The following is a 20,512-nucleotide window of genomic DNA, read 5'->3' as shown; positions in this document are numbered from 1 at the left end:
CCACTCTTCCCTTTCCCCTCCCACCCCACCTCCTCCCCTCCCCACCCACATCCCACTCCTCCCCTCCCCTCCTCCTCCCTACCTCACACTCCTCTCCCTCCCCATCCCGCTCCTCCCCTCCCCCTCCTCCTCCCCTCCCCTCCCCACCACACTCCTCCCCTCCCCTCCCCATCCCACTCCTCCCCTCCCTCTCTCCACTCCTCTCCCACCCTCCCCTCCCCTCCCCTCTCCACTCCTCCCCTTCCCACTCCTCCCCTTCCCCTCCTCCCCTCCCCTCCCCTCCTCTCCCCTCCCCTTAGGGGTGGCCAAGTGTGAGGGTGATGTTAGCTGAGCTACCGTATACTGTTAGCATAAAGAGCATTGTCAGCTCAGTCTGGGCAGGGGGTTCTGCAGGATTTAAGGGACAGTGATCTTCCCATTTTAATGGAGTCATTTAAACTAACAGTGCCAAAAGGCTCAGCACAAAACCATCAACCCCTATTTGTTTCAAAACCAAATGCCTAATGATTCAAATTCCACAAGGAAAACAGTGTTAAATTCTAACATTCATCGGCCCAGATTCCCTTCCTGTGTCTCAGTATAAACGGTGAGTGAATCACAATCTGTCACTTTAAATAAGGTTCTCCTCTGTCAGATGTGACACTTCCCATTATCTTGATATGCACCCCCCCCACTGTGTTCTTACACAGCTGTGGATCTTCCTGTTCCTCTCTTTTTCTTATTCTCTCTATCTGTCTGTCTCTCTGTCTCTGACTTTCCCTGTCAAACATATTTGCTGAATTCAAGCTCTCCTGTAAAGTTCTGTGAATCAGTGTGATATCTTAGTACTGAACTGATTGTCATTACAGTGAATATGGTGTTTGTGGAGCAGGTTGTGGACTGGGGACAGTGGACAGTGGGCTGGGGGCAGTGGACAGTGGGCCGGGGGCAGTGGACAGTGGGGAAAGGGCAGTGGACAGTGGGCTGGGGGTAGTGGACAGTGGGCCAGGAACAGTGGACAGTGGGCTGGGGGCGGTGGACAGTGGGCTGGGGGCAGTGGACGGTGGGGAGAGGGCAGTGGACAATGGGGAGAGGGCAGTGGACAGTGGGCTGGGGGCAGTGGACAGTGGGCTGGGGGTATGGACAGTGGGCTGGGGGCAGTGGACAGTGGGCTGGGGGCAGGGGACAGTGGGCTGGGGGCAGGGGACAGTGGGCTGGGGGTGGTGGTCAGTGGACTGGGGGCAGTGGACAGTGGACTGGGGGCAGTGGACAGTGGGCTGGGAGTAGTGGACAGTGGGCTGGGGACAGTGGACAGACTGGGGGCAGTGGGCTGGGGGCAGGGGACAGTGGGCTGGGGGCAGGGGACAATGGGCTGGGGACTGTGGACAGTTGGCCGGGGGCAGTGGACAGGGGGCTGGGGTCAGTGGACAGTGGGCTGCGGGCAGTGGACAGTGGGCTGGGGGCAGTGGACAGTGGGCCGGGGGTGGTGGACAGTGGGTTGGGGGTGGTGGACAGTGGGCCGGGGGCAGTGGACAGTGGGGAGAGGGCAGTGGACAGTGGGGAGAGGGCAGTGGACAGTGGACTGGGGGCAGTGGACAGTGGGCTGGGGGCAGTGGGCTGGGGGCAGTAGACAGTGGACTGGGGGCTGGGGGCAGTGGACAGTGGGGAGAGGGCAGTGGACAGTGGGCTGGGGGTAGTGGACAGTGGACTGGGGGCAGTGGACAGTGGGCTGGGGGCAGTGGACAGTAGGCTGGGGGCAGTGGACTGTGGGGAGAGGGCAGTGGACAGTGGGCGGTGGTAGTGGACAGTGGGCCGGGTGCAGTGGACAGTGGACTGGGGGCAGTGGACAGTGGACTAGAGGCAGTGGACATTGGGCTGGGGGCAGTGGACAGTGGGCAGGGGGCAGTGGACAGAGGGCGGGGGTAGTGGACAGGGGGCTGGGGGCAGTGGATAGTGGACTGGGGGCAGTGGACAGTGGACTGGGGGCAGTGGACAGTGGACTGGAGGCAGTGGACATTGGGCTGGGGGCAGTGGACAGTGGGCAGGGGGCAGTGGATAGTGGGCAGGGGGCAGTGGACAGAGGGCGGGGGTAGTGGACAGGGGGCTGGGGGCTGTGGATAGTGGACCGGGGGCAGTGGACAGTGGACTGGAGGCAGTGGACATTGGACTGGGGGCAGTGGACAGTGGACTGGGGGCAGTGGACAGTGGGCGGGGGTAGTGGACAGTGGGCCGGGGGCAGTGCACAGTGGACTGGGGGCAGTGGACAGTGGGCTGGGGACAGTGGACAGTGGACTGGGGGCAGTGGACAGTGGACTGGAGGCAGTGGACATTGGGCTGGGGACAGTGGACAGTGGACTGGGGACAGTGGACAGTGGACTGGGGGCAGTGGACAGTGGACTGGAGGCAGTGGACTTTGGGCTGGGGGCAGTGGACAGTGGGCTGGGGGCAGTGGACAGTGGGCTGGGGGCAGTAGACAGTTGACTGGGGGCAGTGGGCTGGGGGCAGTGGACAGTTGGCCGGGGCTACTGGACAGTGGGCCGGGGGCAGTGGACAGTGGACTGGGGGCAGTGGCAGTGGGGAGAGGGCAGTGGACAGTGGACTGGGGGCAGTGGACAGTGGGCTGGGGGCAGTGGACAGTGGACTGGGGGCAGTGGACAGTGGGCCGGGGTAGTGAACAGTGGGCCTGGGGCAGTGGACAGTGGGCTGGGGGCGGTGGACAGTGGGGAGAGGGCAGTGGACAGTGGGCCAGGAACAGTGGACAGTGGGCTGGGGGCAGTGGACAGTGGACTGGGGGCAGTGGACAGTGGGCTGGGGGCAGTGGACAGTGGACTGGGGGCAGTGGACAGTGGGCCGGGGTAGTGAACAGTGGGCCTGGGGCAGTGGACAGTGGGCTGGGGGCGGTGGACAGTGGGGAGAGGGCAGTGGACAGTGGGCCAGGAACAGTGGACAGTGGGCTGGGGGCAGTGGACAGTGGACTGGGGGCAGTGGACAGTGGACTGGGGCAGTGGACTGGTGGCAGTGGGCTGGGGGCAGCGGACAGTGGACTGGGGGCGGTGGACAGTGGACTGGGGGCGGTGGACAGTGGACTGGGGCAGTGGATGGTGGACTGGTGGCAGGGGACAGTGGGCTAGGGGCGGTGGTCAGTGGACTGGGGGCAGTGGACAGTGGACTGGGGGCAGTGGACAGTGGGCTGGGAGTAGTGGACAGTGGGCTGGGGACAGTGGACAGACTGGGGGCAGTGGGCTGGGGGCAGGGGACAGTGGGCTGGGGGCAGGGGACAATGGGCTGGGGACTGTGGACAGTTGGCCGGGGGCAGTGGACAGGGGGCTGGGGTCAGTGGACAGTGGGCTGCGGGCAGTGGACAGTGGGCTGGGGGCAGTGGACAGTGGGCCGGGGGTGGTGGACAGTGGGTTGGGGGTGGTGGACAGTGGGCCGGGGGCAGTGGACAGTGGGGAGAGGGCAGTGGACAGTGGGGAGAGGGCAGTGGACAGTGGACTGGGGGCAGTGGACAGTGGGCTGGGGGCAGTGGACAGTGGGCTGGGGGCAGTAGACAGTGGACTGGGGGCTGGGGGCAGTGGACAGTGGGGAGAGGGCAGTGGACAGTGGGCTGGGGGTAGTGGACAGTGGACTGGGGGCAGTGGACAGTGGGCTGGGGGCAGTGGACAGTAGGCTGGGGGCAGTGCACTGTGGGGAAAGGGCAGTGGACAGTGGGCGGTGGTAGTGGACAGTGGGCCGGGTGCAGTGGACAGTGGACTGGGGGCAGTGGACAGTGGACTAGAGGCAGTGGACATTGGGCTGGGGGCAGTGGACAGAGGGCGGGGGTAGTGGACAGGGGGCTGGGGGCAGTGGATAGTGGACTGGGGGCAGTGGACAGTGGACTGGGGGCAGTGGACAGTGGACTGGAGGCAGTGGACATTGGGCTGGGGCAGTGGACAGTGGGCAGGGGGCAGTGGATAGTGGGCAGGGGGCAGTGGACAGAGGGCGGGGGTAGTGGACAGGGGGCTGGGGGCTGTGGATAGTGGACTGGGGGCAGTGGACAGTGGACTGGAGGCAGTGGACATTGGACTGGGGGCAGTGGACAGTGGACTGGGGGCAGTGGACAGTGGGCGGGGGTAGTGGACAGTGGGCCGGGGGCAGTGCACAGTGGACTGGGGGCAGTGGACAGTGGGCTGGGGACAGTGGACAGTGGACTGGGGGCAGTGGACAGTGGACTGGAGGCAGTGGACATTGGGCTGGGGACAGTGGACAGTGGACTGGGGGCAGTGGACAGTGGACTGGAGGCAGTGGACAGTGGACTGGGGGCAGTGGACAGTGGGCTGGGGACAGTGGACAGTGGACTGGGGGCAGTGGACAGTGGACTGGAGGCAGTGGACATTGGGCTGGGGGCAGTGGACAGTGGGCTGGGGACAGTGGACAGTGGACTGGGGGCAGTGGACAGTGGACTGGAGGCAGTGGAATTTGGGCTGGGGGCAGTGGACAGTGGGCTGGGGGCAGTGGACAGTGGGCTGGGGGCAGTAGACAGTTGACTGGGGGCAGTGGGCTGGGTGCAGTGGACAGTTGGCCGGGGCTACTGGACAGTGGGCCGGGGGCAGTGGACAGTGGACTGGGGGCAGTGGCAGTGGGGAGAGGGCAGTGGACAGTGGACTGGGGGCAGTGGACAGTGGGCTGGGGGCAGTGGACAGTGGACTGGGGGCAGTGGACAGTGGGCCGGGGTAGTGAACAGTGGGCCTGGGGCAGTGGACAGTGGGCTGGGGGCGGTGGACAGTGGGGAGAGGGCAGTGGACAGTGGGCCAGGAACAGTGGACAGTGGGCTGGGGGCAGTGGACAGTGGACTGGGGGCAGTGGACAGTGGACTGGGGCAGTGGACTGGTGGCAGTGGGCTGGGGGCAGCGGACAGTGGACTGGGGGCGGTGGACAGTGGACTGGGGGCGGTGGACAGTGGACTGGGGCAGTGGACGGTGGACTGGTGGCAGTGGGCTGGGGGCAGTGGACAGTGGACTTGGGGCGGTGGACAGTGGGCTGGGGGCAGTGGACAGTGGGCCAGAGGCAGTGGGCAGTGGGGAGTGGACAGTGGGCCAGAGGCAGTGGACAGTGGTCTGGGGGCAGTGGACAGTAGGGTGGGGGCAGTGGACAGCAGGGAGTCGGCAGTAGCAGTGGTCTGTGGACAGTGGGCTGGGGCAGTGTCTGAGCCTGGCTTTGGACCATAACTATTAGAGAAATATTAGCAAATTAGCAAAACAGCAAACAAGAGCAGACAGGATAAATGAGAAAACTCAGCTTGTGAAAGACGGAACAGAAAGAGGAATTTGAGAAAGTTCACATGATTGAGAAAACTGGAAACTGCAGCAGGAAATGTGTTTGTATCTGGAGACAAGAACAACTGTATTTATATAACACTTTTAACACAATAATAATTCCAAGGTGCTTAACAGGGGCATTATCAAACAGTTTAACACCAAGTCACATAAGACAATATTAGGAAAGGTGACCCAAAGTTTGGTCAAAGAGGTAGTTTGTAAGGAGTGTCTTAAAGGAGGAAAATGAGGTAGAGAGGGTTAGGAAGGGAATTGCAGAGCTTAAGTCCCAGCAACCGAAGGCATGGTCGCCAATGGTGGAATGATTAAAATCAGGAATGCACAAGAGGCCGGAATTAGAGGAGCACAAAGATTTCAAAGGGTTGTGGGGCTGGAGGAGGTTACAGAGATAGGGAGGGGCTGGAGGAGGTTACAGAGATAGGGAGGGGCTGGGGGATGTGACAGAGATAGGGAGGGGCTGGGGGATGTTACAGAGATAGGGAGGGGCTGGAGGAGGTTACAGAGATAGGGAGGGACTGGGGGATGTGACAGAGATAGGGAGGGGCTGGGTGATGTTACAGAGATAGGGAGGGGCTGGAGGAGGTTACAGAGATAGGGAGGGGCTGGAGGAGGTTACAGAGATAGGGAGGGGCTGGGGGATGTGACAGAGATAGGGAGGGGCTGGGGGATGTTACAGAGATAGGGAGGGGCTGGAGGAGGTTACAGAGATAGGGAGGGGCTGGAGGAGGTTACAGAGATAGGGAGGGGCTGGGGGATGTTACAGAGATAGGGAGGGTCTGGAGGAGGTTACAGAGATCGGGAGGGGCTGGGGGATGTTACAGAGATAGGGAGGGGCTGGAGGAGGTTACAGAGATAGGGAGGGGCTGGGGGATGTGACAGAGATAGGGAGGGGCTGGGGAATGTTACAGAGATAGGGAGGGGCTGGGGGATGTTACAGAGATAGGGAGGGGCTGGAGGAGGTTACAGAGATAGGGATGGGCTGGGGGATGTTACAGAGATAGGGAGGGGCTGGAGGAGGTTACAGAGATAGGGAGGGGCTGGGGATGTTACAGAGATAGGGAGGGGCTGGAGGAGGTTACAGAGATAGGGAGGGGCTGGGGGATGTGACAGAGATAGGGAGGTGCTGGGGTATGTTACAGAGATAGGGAGGGGCTGGGGGATGTTACAGAGATAGGGATGGGCTGGAGGAGGTTACAGAGATAGGGAGGGGCTGGGGGATGTTACAGAGATAGGGAGGGGCTGGGGGATGTTACAGAGATAGGGAGGGGCTGGAGGAGGTTACAGAGATAGGGAGGGGCTGGGGGATGTTACAGAGATAGGGAGGGGATGGGGGATGTTACAGAGATAGGGAGGGGCTGGGGGATGTTACAGAGATAGGGAGGGGCTGGAGGAGGTTACAGAGATAGGGAGGGGCTGGAGGAGGTTACAGAGATAGGGAGGGGCTGGGGGATGTTACAGAGATAGGGAGGGGATGGGGGATGTTACAGAGATAGGGAGGGGCTGGGGGATGTGAGAGATAGGGAGGGGCTGGGGGATGTTACAGAGATAGGGAGGGGCTGGGGGATGTTACAGAGATAGGGAGGGGATGGAGGAGGTTACAGAGATAGGGAGGGGCTGGGGGATGTTACAGAGATAGGGAGGGGCTGGGGGAGGTTACAGAGATAGGGAGGGGCTGGAGGAGGTTACAGAGATAGGGAGGGGGTGGAGGAGGTTACAGAGATAGGGAGGGGCTGGAGGAGGTTACAGAGATAGGGAGGGGCTGAAGGAGGTCACAGAGATAGGGAGGGGCTGGAGGCGGTTACTGAGATAGGGAGGGGCTGGGGGATGTTACAGAGATAGGGAGGGGCTGGAGGAGGTTACAGAGATAGGGAGGGGCTGGGGGATGTTACAGAGATAGGGAGGGGCTGGAGGAGGTTACAGAGATAGGGAGGGGGTGGAGGAGGTTACAGAGATAGGGAGGGGCTGGAGGAGGTTACAGAGATAGGGAGGGGCTGGAGGAAGTTACAGAGATAGGGAGGGGCTGAAGGAGGTTACAGAGATAGGGAGGGGCTGGAGGAGGTTACAGAGAAAGGGAGGGGCTGGAGGAGGTTACAGAGATAGGGAGGGGCTGGGGGATGTTACAGAGATAGGGAGGGGCTGGGGGAGGTTACAGAGATAGGGAGGGGCTGGAGGAGGTTACAGAGATAGGGAGGGGCTGGAGGAGGTTACAGAGATAGGGAGGGGCTGGAGGAGGTTACTGAAATAGGGAAGGGCTGGGGGATGTTACAGAGATAGGGAGGGGCTGGAGGAGGTTACAGAGATAGGCAGGGGCTGGAGGAGGCTACGGAGATAGGGAGGGGCTGGAGGAGGTTACAGAGATAGGGAGGGGCTGGAGGAGGTTACAGAGATAGGGCGGGGCTGGAGGAGGTTACAGAGATAGGGAGGGGCTGGAGGTGGTTACAGAGATAGGGAGGGGCTGGAGGAGGATACAGAGATAGGGAGGGGCTGGAGGAGGTTACAGAGATAGGGAGGGGCTGGAGGAGGTTACGGAGATAGGGAGGGGCTGGAGGAGGTTACAGAGATAGGGAGGGGCTGGAGGAGGTTACGGAGATAGGGAGGGGCTGGAGGATGTTACAGAGATAGGGAGGGGCTGGAGGAGGTTACAGAGATAGGGAGGGGCTGGAGGATGTTACAGAGATATGGAGGGGCTGGAGGTGGTTACAGAGATAGGGAGGGGCTGGAGGAGGTTACAGAGATAGGGAGGGGCTGGAGGAGGTTACAGAGATAGGGAGGGGCTGGAGGAGGTTACAGAGATAGGAGGGGCTGGAGGAGGTTACAGAGATAGGGAGGGGCTGGAGGAGGTTACAGAGATAGGGAGGGGCTGGAGGAGGTTACAGAGATAGGAGGGGCTGGAGGAGGTTACAGAGATAGGGAGGGGCTGGAGGAGGTTACAGAGATAGGAGGGGCTGGAGGAGGTTACAGAGATAGGAGGGGCTGGAGGAGGTTACAGAGATAGGGAGGGGCTGGAGGAGGTTACAGAGATAGGAGGGGCGAGACGATGGAGGGATTTGAAAACAAGGATGAGAATTTTTAAATTGAGGAGTTGCCGGACCAGGTGCCAATGTAGGTCTTGGTTTGAATTTGGAGATAAGTCAAGGACTGTCACAGTTTCTCGGTGTCTGCTCTAACTCATGGGTTTGTTCTGTGTTCCCTTGCAGTCACGTTTACCCTGGGTAAGGGAGATGAAGGGAGCAGTGATTAAGCCAGTAGGTCTGGCGAGCAAACAGGGCAGTCGGAGCACAGAACGGCCACGAGCTGCCAGTCTCACAGCACCTGGAACAAAGTCATCACAATACTCGTCGTTACTCCCCACCCATTCCCAGCTAACCAAGGTATGACAGGGCCAACTGGCACTGGCCAAAGAGCAACTGGGCAATGGGCTTTGTCCCCGAGTGCTGCCAATCCCATCTACACCTTTAAGAATCATTCATTCCACTGAATTCCTCCTCCTCTCCAGATGAGAGGGTTGGTGCAGCGGGGAGGGGGAGGGGTGATAGGGAGGCGGAGGGGCGAAAAGAAGGGGGAGTGGGGAGCTGGGCAGGAAGGTGGAGGGGGAGGGGTTGGAGTGGCAGGGAGGGGGAAGGGTGGGAGGGGGTGGGGCAGGAGGGGGAGGGGTGGGAGGGGCAGGAAGCAGGGAGGGGGTGGGGCAGGAGGTCGAGGGGCAGGAGGGGGTGGTGGAGGGAGAGGGCGGGAGGGTGGCAGGGAGGCGGAGGGGCGGGAGGGGGAGGGGCAGGGAGGAGGATGGGCGGGAGGAGGAGGGGAGGGAGGGGAAGGGGCAGGAGGGGGAGGAGCGGGGGGAGGGGCAGCGAGCAGGAGGGGTGAGAGGGAGAGGGGCGGGAGGGGGAGGGGCGGGGGGTCCAGAGAGGGGGCAGGGAGAAAGAGGGGCAGGAGGGGAGGAGGGGCAAGGGGAGGGGCAGGGGGCAGGATGGGGGCAGGGAGTTAGAGGGGCAGGATGGGGGAGGGGAGGGGGAGGGGTGGGGCAGGGTGGGGGTAGGAGGGGGAGGGGAGGGGCAGGGGGCAGGTGGGGATGGGGATGGGAGGAGGGGCAGGAGGGGGAGGGGAGAGGGTGGAGGGGTGGCAGTGAGTTAGTAGCATGTAGCAGTAACACATGTGATTCAGTAATGGCCATTGAGGAGTCTGACTGCCTCCAGTCTCTGAATTAATCGGCCTTCCTCTTACAGATGCTCATAAACATGTTGCGAATTCTCAGCAAACTGTGTATATGGAAACAGGAAGTAAGAAAAGTATAGACTACGATTGGGTAAAACCACAGCAGATGGAGTTCAATGTGTGAAGTGTGAGGTCATTTACTTTGGATGCAGGAGAGGCAAAGCGGAAGATTTGGGTTTCAGTGCATGTGACACAAGTCATTAAAATCTAACTTGCTGATATTAAATGTAATCAAAGGTCGAATGGAATGTTAGCCTTTCTCTCGAGGAGCTGGAATACAGAGCTAGCAGTGATGTGTCAGTTGTACAAAGCTCTGGTTAGACCCAGTCCGGACCCCGCTCCTCAGAAAGGATATATTAGCCTGGGAGAGGGTGAGGGGCAGATTCACCTGAGTGATCCTGGGGTTAAAAGGGTTAAATTATGAGGACAGGTAGCACAGCCTCGGCTTGTATTCTCTGGAGTATAGATTTTAAGAGGTGATTTAATTGAGGTGAGAAAGATGATTAAAGGAGTTGATCAGGTTGATTAGAGAGAAACTATTCCCTCTGTTTGTTGGGTTTGGGGGAAGAGTCCAGAAAAGGGGTGATGTCAGGAAGCACTTCTTCACACAAAGGGGAGTGGAAATCTGGAACTCTCTCGCCCAGAAAACTGTGGATGCTGGGGATCAGCTGGAACTTTCAAAACTGGGATTGACAGATATGGGGAAAAGAGGGGTAAATGGAGTTAAGAAGCAGGTTAGCCTGGTCCAGCTGAATGGCTCTTCTGTTGCTCTTGAAGCTGTGATGTATTGGTGTGTGCGATGGTGCCCAGAGTTCGTGGGGGATGGGTCTGTCTTCAATACTCTACTTCCAATTAGCTGTCCCAGTTAGCAGTGAGTTTATTATTGAGACTGTCACCATGTTCTGCTGCTAATTCCCAATCTCTTCGCTCAGGTGAAAAGTAAAAGCAGTGATGATTTATTATCAAAGGCTCGAGCCAGCCTGACCTCAAGCTCAACGAGACTGAAGAAAACAAGTACCATGGCAACCATCACTGAGCTTACTGAGAACAAGGCAAAGAGCAGTCCAGGTAGGAGGTTGCAAGGTCAGGGGAGTCCACTGCCAGATATTGCACCAAACTGAGGACAAGCACAGGTGGCAGCTGGGGTATTATTCAAACCAGAGTCCAGACACAGCCCTCGATTGACACCATTGACCTCACCGAGCACTGCCTGTGGCTGTTTACGTGTCTGGGTCTGACCCCCCCACCTTGGGTGAGATTTTATCAGCCCTGGTTGGCAGGATAGGAGGTGGGGAGCCAGAGAGCCAGGTTGGAATAGCTCAGCAATACAGCTGCACAGCCGGGAATTGCAGCAGCGCAGCTTCCTGCCAACTGATGTCTGGTGGCCAATTTAGCCAATTAAAGGCCCAATTAATGGCTATTTTCCTGGGCCACCGACATCTTAGTGACCCCCCCCAATTGCTTGGGAAGGCCACCAGCTGCACGGAGATGGCCTCCCGGGGTGGGGGTGCCATCACATCCTTAGCCTCCCAGCTGTGCTGCTATATGGGGTTACCCCTCCCATCGCAGTGCCGGTCTGCCTGACCATGGCATGGAAAAACAGTTTGTAACTCCCCTGCGCAGGTGCCTCTGAATGGAGGAGCCCTCACATTTTCCTTGTCCCCTTGGCAGTGGCCATGTCTCTCAGTGGTGCTGCCGAGCTTGCTGGCCCTCTGATTGGCCAGTAGTGTTGAGGCCCATTCCCAGTGATGGCCAATTAAGAGACCGCCCTCCACCTGGAAGTCCCACTGCCCGTCCCTGCGGGTTCAAGACCCTCATTTGTTCCCAATGTTGGGACTTTACCACCTTTCCTAGAAAATCCCAGCCCTTGTCTGTCAGACTGACTCTCACTGACATACGCCCTTCCTGTGCGCCGGTTTCTATTTTTCAGAATGGTTTCCCATCCTCCACCATGAGGGGGGAGGGAGGGGAGGGAGCTGGGGAGAGGGGAGGATAGGGAGTAAGAGGGAGAGAGGGAATGAGGGAGGGGGGCATGGGTGAAGTGACGGAGCTTCTTGAGCAGATGATCTGAGTTTTGGAAAAATACAAGCTCTTTGTATTTACCAGAGTTTCTGACCCTGGCGGCAACAGCATTGATGACATCTCTGTGTGTCAGTCACAGCACATTGTGCTGTCTGTGTGTCACATTGTGCTGTCTGCGTGTCAGTCACAGCACATTGTGCTGTCTGTGTGTCACATTGTGCTGTCTGTGTGTCACTCACAGCACATTGTGCTGTCTGTGTCACATTGTGCTGTCTGTGTGTCAGTCACAGCATTGATGACATCTCTGTGTGTCAGTCACAGCACACAGTGCTGTCAATGTGTCACATTGTGCTGTCTGTGTGTCAGTCACAGCACATTGTGCTGTCAATGTGTCACATTGTGCTGTCTGTGTGTCAGTCACAGCACATTGTGCTGTCTGTGTGTCACATTGTGCTGTCTGTGGTGTCACATTGTGCTGTCTGTGTGTCAGTCACAGCACATTGTGCTGTCTGTGTGTCACATTGTGCTGTCTGTGTGTCAGTCACAGCACATTGTGCTGTCAATGTGTCACATTGTGCTGTCTGTGTGTCAGTCACAGCACATTGTGCTGTCTGTGTGTCACATTGTGCTGTCTGTGGTGTCACATTGTGCTGTCTGTGTGTCAGTCACAGCATTGATGACATCTCTGTGTGTCAGTCACAGCACATAGTGCTGTCAATGTGTCACATTGTGCTGTCTGTGTGTCAGTCACAGCACATTGTGCTGTCAGTGTGTCACATTGTGCTGTCTGTGTGTCAGTCACAGCACATTGTGCTGTCTGTGGTGTCACATTGTGCTGTCTGTGTGTCAGTCACAGCACATTGTGCTGTCTGTGTGTCACATTGTGCTGTCTGTGTGTCAGTCACAGCACATTGTGCTGTCTGTGTGTCACATTGTGCTGTCTGTGGTGTCACATTGTGCTGTCTGTGTGTCACATTGTGCTGTCTGTGTGTCAGTCACAGCATTGATGACATCTCTGTGTGTCAGTCACAGCACATTGTGCTGTCTGTGTGTCACATTGTGCTGTCTGTGTGTCAGTCACAGCACATTGTGCTGTCTGTGTGTCACATTGTGCTGTCTGTCAGTCACAGCACATTGTGCTGTCTGTGTGTCACATTGTGCTGTCTGTGGTGTCACATTGTGCTGTCTGTGTGTCAGTCACAGCATTGATGACATCTCTGTGTGTCAGTCACAGCACATAGTGCTGTCAATGTGACACATTGTGCTGTCTGTGTGTCAGTCACAGCACATTGTGCTGTCAATGTGTCACATTGTGCTGTCTGTGTGTCAGTCACAGCACATTGTGCTGTCAATGTGTCACATTGTGCTGTCTGTGTGTCAGTCACAGCACATTGTGCTGTCTGTGTGTCACATTGTGCTGTCTGTGGTGTCACATTGTGCTGTCTGTGTGTCAGTCACAGCACATTGTGCTGTCTGTGTGTCACATTGTGCTGTCTGTGTGTCACATTGTGCTGTCTGTGGTGTCACATTGTGCTGTCTGTGTGTCAGTCACAGCATTGATGACATCTCTGTGTGTCAGTCACAGCACATTGTGCTGTCAATGTGTCACATTGTGCTGTCTGTGTGTCAGTCACAGCACATTGTGCTGTCTGTGTGTCACATTGTGCTGTCTGTGGTGTCACATTGTGCTGTCTGTGTTTCAGTCACAGCACATTGTGCTGTCTGTGTGTCACATTGTGCTGTCTGTGTGTCACATTGTGCTGTCTGTGTGTCACATTGTGCTGTCTGTGTTTCAGTCACAGCACATTGTGCTGTCTGTGTGTCACATTGTGCTGTCTGTGGTGTCACATTGTGCTGTCTGTGTGTCAGTCACAGCACATTGTGCTGTCTGTGTGTCACATTGTGCTGTCTGTGTGTCACATTGTGCTGTCTGTGGTGTCACATTGTGCTGTCTGTGTGTCAGTCACAGCATTGATGACATCTCTGTGTTTCAGTCACAGCACATTGTGCTGTCTGTGGTGTCACATTGTGCTGTCTGTGTGTCAGTCACAGCACATTGTGCTGTCTGTGTGTCACATTGTGCTGTCTGTGTGTCACATTGTGCTGTCTGTGGTGTCACATTGTGCTGTCTGTGTGTCAGTCACAGCATTGAAGACATCTCTGTGTGTCAGTCACAGCACATTGTGCTGTCTGTGTGTCACATTGTGCTGTCTGTGTGTCAGTCACAGCACATTGTGCTGTCTGTGTGTCACATTGTGCTGTCTGTGTGTCAGTCACAGCACATTGTGCTGTCTGTGTGTCACATTGTGCTGTCTGTGTGTCAGTCACAGCACATTGTGCTGTCTGTGTGTCACATTGTGCTGTCTGTGGTGTCACATTGTGCTGTCTGTGTGTCAGTCACAGCATTGATGACATCTCTGTGTGTCAGTCACAGCACATTGTGCTGTCTGTGTGTCACATTGTGCTGTCTGTGTGTCAGTCACAGCACATTGTGCTGTCTGTGTGTCACATTGTGCTGTCTGTGTGTCACATTGTGCTGTCTGTCAGTCACAGCACATTGTGCTGTCTGTGGTGTCACATTGTGCTGTCTGTGTGTCAGTCACAGCATTGATGACATCTCTGTGTGTCAGTCACAGCACATAGTGCTGTCAATGTGTCACATTGTGCTGTCTGTGTGTCAGTCACAGCACATTGTGCTGTCTGTGTGTCACATTGTGCTGTCTGTGGTGTCACATTGTGCTGTCTGTGTGTCAGTCACAGCACATTGTGCTGTCTGTGTGTCACATTGTGCTGTCTGTGTGTCACATTGTGCTGTCTGTGGTGTCACATTGTGCTGTCTGTGTGTCACATTGTGCTGTCTGTGTGTCACATTGTGCTGTCTGTGGTGTCACATTGTGCTGTCTGTGTGTCAGTCACAGCACATTGTGCTGTCAATGTGTCACATTGTGCTGTCTGTGTGTCAGTCACAGCATTGATGACACCTCTGTGTGTCCATTGCTGATTTTCATAGTATTGGATAAACTCACTGAGATTAAGATGCTGCACCTGTCCACACACTGGATTGGGGATTGGGGAGGGGGAGAGTGGGCGGTCACTGGGTCTGGGGGTCAAGACCGAGGGGTGAGGGTGTGGGGCAGTGGGCCCGAGGGCTCTGGATTAAGGGGGGCAGTGGGACTGAGGGCTCTGGATTGAAGGGAGGGGGGCAGTGAGCCTGAGGGTTTGGATTGAGGGGAGGGGGCAGTGGGTCCGAGGTCTCTGGATTGAGGGGAGGGGGCAGTGGGCCCAGCAGCTCTGGATTGAGGGGAGGGGGCAGTGATTCCAAGAGCTCTGGATTGAGGGGAGGGGGCAGTGGGTCTGAGGACTCTGGATTGAGGGGAGGGGGCAGTGGGTCTGAGGACTCTGGATTGAGGGGAGGGGGCAGTGGGTCCAAGGGCTCTGGATTGAGGGGAGGGGGCAGTGGGTCTGAGGACTCTGGATTGAGGGGAGGGGACGGTGGGCCCAGGAGCTCTGGATTGAGGGGAGGGGGCAGTGGGTCCAAGAGCTCTGGATTGAGGGGAGGGGGCAGTGGGTCTGAGGACTCTGGATTGAGGGGAGGTGGCAGTGGGTCTGAGGACTCTGGATTGAGGGGAGGGGGCAGTGGGTCTGAGGACTCTGGATTGAGGGGAGGGGGCAGTGGGTCTGAGGACTCTGGATTGAGGGGAGGTGGCAGTGGGTCTGAGGACTCTGGATTGAGGGGAGGGGGCAGTGTGTCCAAGGGCTCTGGATTGAGGGGAGGTGGCAGTGGGTCCAAGAGCTCTGGATTGAGGGGAGGGGGCAGTGGGTCTGAGGACTCTGGATTGAGGGGAGGGGGCAGTGGGTCTGAGGACTCTGGATTGAGGGGAGGGGGCAGTGGGTCTGAGGACTCTGGATTGAGGGGAGGGGGCAGTGGGTCCAAGGGCTCTGGATTGAGGGGAGGAGGCAGTGGGCCCGAGGGCTCTGGATTGAGGGGAGGGGGCAGTGGGTCTGGGGGCTCTGGATTGAGGGGAGGGGGCAGTGGATCCGAGGACTCTGGATTGAGGGGAAGGGGGCAGTGGGTCTGAGGACTCTGGATTGAGAGGAGGAGGCAGTGGGCCCGAGGGCTCTGGATTGAGGGGAGGGGGCAGTGGGTCTGGGGGCTCTGGATTGAAGGGAGGGGGCAGTGGATCCGAGGACTCTGGATTGAGGGGAAGGGGGCAGTGGATCCGAGGACTCTGGATTGAGGGGAGGAGGCAGTGGGCCCGAGGGCTCTGGATTGAGGGGAGGAGGCAGTGGGTCTGGGGGCTCTGGATTGAGGTGAGGGGGCAGTGGGTCTGAGGGCTCTGGATTGAGGGGAGGTGGCAGTGGATCCGAGGACTCTGGATTGAGGGGAGGAGGCAGTGGGTCCGAGGGCTCTGGATTGAGGGGAGGGGGCAGTGGGCCCAGGAGCTCTGGATTGAGGGGAGGGGGCAGTGGGTCCGAGGGCTCTGGATTGAGGGGAGGGGGCAGTGGGTCCGAGGGCTCTGGATTGAGGGGAGGGGGCAGTGGGTCTGGGGGCTCTGGAGTGAGGGGAGGTGGCAGTGGGTCTGGGGGCTCTGGATTGAGGGGAGGGGGCAGTGGGTCTGGGGGCTCTGGATTGAGGGGAGGTGGCAGTGGGTCTGGGGGCTCTGGATTGAGGGGAGGTGGCAGTGGGTCTGGGGGCTCTGGATTGAGGGGAGGGGGCAGTGGGTCTGGGGGCTCTGGACTTAGGGGAGGGGGCAGTGGGTCTGGGGGCTCTGGACTGAGGGGAGGGGGCAGTGGGTCTGGGGGCTCTGGATTGAGGGGAGGTGGCAGTGGGTCTGGGGGCTCTGGATTGAGGGGAGGTGGCAGTGGGTTTGGGGGCTCTGGATTGAGGGGAGGGGGCAGTGGGTCCAAGGGCTCTTGAAGGAGGGGAGGGGGCAGTGGGTCCAAGGGCTCTGGATTGAGGGGAGGGGTCAGTGGATCCAAGGGATCTGGATTGAGGGGAGGGGGCAGTGGGTCCAAGGGCTCTGGATTGAGGGAAGGGGCAGTGGGTCCGAGGGCTCTGGATTGAGGGGAGGGGGCAGTGGGTCCGAGGACTCTGGATTGAGGGGAGGGGGCAGTGGGTCCAAGGGCTCTGGATTGAGGGGAGGTGGCAGTGGGTCTGGGGGCTCTGGATTGAGGGGAGGTGGCAGTGGGTCTGGGGGCTCTGGATTGAGGGGAGTTGGCAGTGGGTCTGAGGGCTCTGGATTGAGGGGAGGGGGCAGTGGGTCTGAGGGCTCTGGATTGAGGGGAGGGGACAGTGATCATGGCTGATCTTCTTGCTCAACTGAACTTTCCCGCCCGCCCGCTCCTCTTAATTCCCAGAGAGACCAAAAATCTGTCTTTTTCAGCCTTAAATATATTGAACGATGGAGCATCCACAACCCTCGGGGGTCGAGAATTCCAAAGATTCAGAAGTTATATTAAATACAACGATCGCTGGGCCCAATAACAGCTGCTCATTTTGTCCAATCCTATGACCCTTGGGCAGTGACTCTACCCTGACTCTGTGAGCTCAGTTTGAGTTTGCAGGCCAGGTTTGGCTTTGCTGCCCTAAACATTCTATAAACTGCACCCTTTATCTCAAAGTCCTGACAACGATGTGACAGACAATATGAGCAGCAAGTTCATTGGGATTCTTTAATGGCACATCTCTAATAACAGGATGAGGCCCAATCCAATTCCTGTAAAAAGCAATTGGGAAATCTCTGAGGAGGCGGGAGAAGAATTAAAATAAAACCCAGCTCAGGATGAGAAAACGATGACCAATCTGGGTTTAGCCTTGAGTGTTGGGAATGAGGAACAGCTGATTAAAGCTGGAGAGTTCGTGTTGGTGAGCTCGCTGGACAGAGTCACAGAGAGCCAAGCTGATTGGAAGGCAGGCAGCAAATGCAGCTCTAGCTTTCAGTCAGTCTGCTGCTTTTCCCAACCCACAGCCATGTGAGGAAGCTTCATATCCCACCTCCCAGAGTAAGGAACATTATCCAGGACAGTTGGGAAAATGGGAAACCAACCTGGAAAGACAGAGGGTCAGGAACAAGGTTTGGGATTTCTGCCTGAGATTTTGTTTTACATAAGCAATGCGAGGAGTCTGTGATGGAGTGAGAGTAACAGTGAGTTTTATTATGGTATGAAATAATTGGAAAAGGGATGAATGAAAATATCAGAGGTTTGGATTTTTTTGAATTGTGTCTAAACAGGATCTCTGCCAATTGCAAACTTTCTTTCAATAATTGGTAATCTTTGTGGGGATGCAGTTTCCGAGAGTCAACAGCAGCAGAAGGTTCTTTGTGCCTCCGCAGGTTTCAGCTGAAACATCCTGTCTCTCCTGTGACCCAGTCCAAACTCTGTCCCTGTGCAGAGGTGGATTTAAGTGAGAATGGACTCCATTTGAGTCACACCTCTGGATCTGACTAAAACACCTGCCCAATGGAATTAATACACCCTCTTGCCCCCACAGCAAAGGTCACTGATGCTTCGAAACATCTGAGGGTTACTCTGTTATTTTAGAATAAAATAACTGCCTCACATCTCGACTTTCTGGCAGCCATTCGTGTCTGGGTGAGGAGAGGAGAACATTTTCTAAAACCGTTACTGCATAAGTGAGCCCCAGGGGGCAGGAAAACCCAGGCTGGTGTGGGACTGAGCCCCAGGGACTGTGGGGAGAGCTGCCTGTGTATGTTAGGAAGTACGAAGTGGGTCAGTTTGTAAGCTTTGTGAAGGGATTTGAAGGTTTGTTGGGCAGCCACTCCCGCACACTACCAGAATGAGTTGTTACTCTGAGTCAGTGCTGTCACAGCTCAGAGATGACGGAATGGAGAGGCTCAGAACTGGCTTTGTTGGACTGTGACTCTCCATTATCTGCACCGCTAAGAGTCTGTGGAACAAATATCAGGGAATGTTCTGGAAAATGTTGTGCACCCTGTCACTGACATTCTGCTGATGAGTGGAGCCACAGTCATGAACTTAAAGGGGCCCCTGCACCATACTCATCGCTGTAGAGTGGAGACACATCTCTGCAGGTAGATAGTTACAGGACTGAGGCTGGGCTTCATTTGATAGATGAAGGATATCTGCCCCCTTCCCAACCCCTCTCCATCCACCCACATCGCCCCCTGCATCCTCTTTACTTCCCTCCTGTCCTCACCCTCATGGGTTCAGTTCCCACTCCAGAGATGTGAGCATATAATCCAAGCTAACACTGCATTGCAGTACTGGGGGAGCGCTGCACTGTCGGAGGGTCAGTACTGGGGGAGCGCCGCACTGTCGGAGGGTCAGTACTGGGGGAGCGCTGCACTGTCGGAGGGTCAGTACTGGGGGAGCGCTGCACTGTCGGAGGGTCAGTACTGGGGGAGCGCCGCACTGTCGGAGGGTCAGTACTGGGGGAGCGCCGCACTGTCGGAGGGTCAGTACTGTCTTGGAGGCCATCTGAGCAGGACTAGACTGAAACCCACGAGCAGCTCTGCTACAGATCAGCTGCTCTGTGCCACAGTCCCAGGACTACCTGGCATAGATGGGTATGGTAAATTGCAGTTATGTTACGGGACTGGACTAAGATCTGGAAACCTGAGTTCAAATCCCACCACGGCAGCTGCAGAATTGGATTAAATAAATCTGGAATTAAAAGCTAGTCTAATGAAGGCCATGAAACCATTGTCGATTGTTGTAAAAACCCATCTGGTTCATTAATGTCCTTTAGGGAAGGAAATCTGCTGTCCTTACCTGGTCTGGCCTACATGTGACTCCAGAGCCACAGCAATGTGGTTGCTTCTTAACTGCCCTCTGAAAGGGCTTAACAAGCCACTCAGATGTATTTAAGAAGGCAGCTCACCAGCACCTTCTCAATGGGCAATTAGGGAGGGATGTTAAATGCTGGCCTTGCCGTTGAAACCCACATCCCGTGAATAAATTTTTAAAAAAGTGGCTCTATGCCCTACCACGGAGTGGGGGAGGCGACTGGGGATGGAATGTTTTACACAACAGTTGTGTTGCTTGCTTCTCACTCCTGTCATTGCTCACAGACACTGCTGCCATTGTCTGGGGAGTGATTTCTCAGTAAATGTGAGGGGCCAGTGTGCAAGGCTGAGAGCCCCTTTATAGCACTGGCACAGGCAGTGGGGGGAGGTGGGGTAGTGTTCAGGCAGGGCTGGGAGTTGAGATACACTCTCCTTCGGAAGCTCACTGTTCAGTATCTGCTTTATTGGGACTCAGCTATCATGATCAGGCAGGCGATTGCACACCTACTGGAAACTGTTGTACACAAACTCCTCCTGCTGGGAGGCAGTGAAATATAGACAATTCACTCGAGGACTGACTCATTTTAAGATGGTTTTGTGTCAACAAGTAATAACTAATGTTTGGTGATTCACTGCAGTACTTGCTATGATATTCAGACACCTTGTCCTGTAGAGGCACCATAGATTGTGCAAAACACATTCATTAGAATGATAGGTATAACCTCTCAGTTCTACTATCAGGAGAGATTGAAGAGGTTGGGGCTCTTTTCTGTGGAAGAGGGGTAACCTGAGGTCTTAAAGAGTAGATGTAGAGATGTTTCCACTTGTGGGCAAGACCAGACCTTGGGGACATCAATATAAGATAGTCACTAATAAATCCAATCGGGAATTCACAAACATTCTTTACCCAGAGAGTGCTGAGAATGTGGAACTCGCTACCACAGGGAATGGTTGAGGTGAATAGTGTCGATACATTTAAGGGGAAGCTGGATAAACATAGAGTTGTAGAGTTAAACAGCACAGAAACAGGCCCTTCAGCCCATCGTGTCTGTGCTGGTCATCAAGCACCTAATCCCATTTTCTAGCACTTGGCCCGTAGCCTTGTATGCTATGGCATTTCAAGTACTCATCTAAATACTTCTTAAATGTTGTGAGGGTTCCTGCCTCTACAATCCCTTCAGGCAGTGTGTTCCAAATTCCAACCACCCTCTGGGTGAA

General features: G+C 56.5%; 2 protein-coding genes across 3 annotated transcripts in view; both read left to right on the top strand.

Moving 5' to 3' along the window:
• Nucleotides 1-562: 562 nt before the first annotated feature.
• LOC137346888 (cytospin-B-like) overlaps nucleotides 563-20,512 on the top strand; it is a 58,589-nt gene continuing 38,639 nt past the window's right edge. Inside the window, exons 1-3 of one of the 2 annotated variants that reach the window (XM_068010877.1) lie at nucleotides 563-586; nucleotides 8,492-8,665; nucleotides 10,436-10,571. In XM_068010877.1, coding sequence (XP_067866978.1) covers nucleotides 8,516-8,665; nucleotides 10,436-10,571 — 286 coding nt within the window. In that variant the 5' untranslated portion in view covers nucleotides 563-586; nucleotides 8,492-8,515. The remainder of the gene's footprint in view (nucleotides 587-8,491; nucleotides 8,666-10,435; nucleotides 10,572-20,512) is intronic. The other variant, XM_068010876.1, reaches the window with a different exon arrangement.
• On the top strand, nucleotides 872-5,186 carry LOC137346454 (spidroin-1-like; the record flags this gene model as incomplete). Its single annotated transcript, XM_068009903.1, has 4 exons — nucleotides 872-1,116; nucleotides 2,157-3,101; nucleotides 3,999-4,458; nucleotides 4,558-5,186. Coding segments are annotated over 4 exons (2,279 nt in total), but the record flags the coding sequence as incomplete, so codon positions are not given.

The sequence above is a fragment of the Heterodontus francisci genome, chromosome 30 (genome assembly GCF_036365525.1).
Source record: "Heterodontus francisci isolate sHetFra1 chromosome 30, sHetFra1.hap1, whole genome shotgun sequence".
NCBI classification, from domain to species: domain Eukaryota; kingdom Metazoa; phylum Chordata; class Chondrichthyes; order Heterodontiformes; family Heterodontidae; genus Heterodontus; species Heterodontus francisci.
The sequence above is the reverse complement of the archived record's forward strand: the minus strand, read 5'-3'. Positions and strand labels throughout refer to the sequence as shown.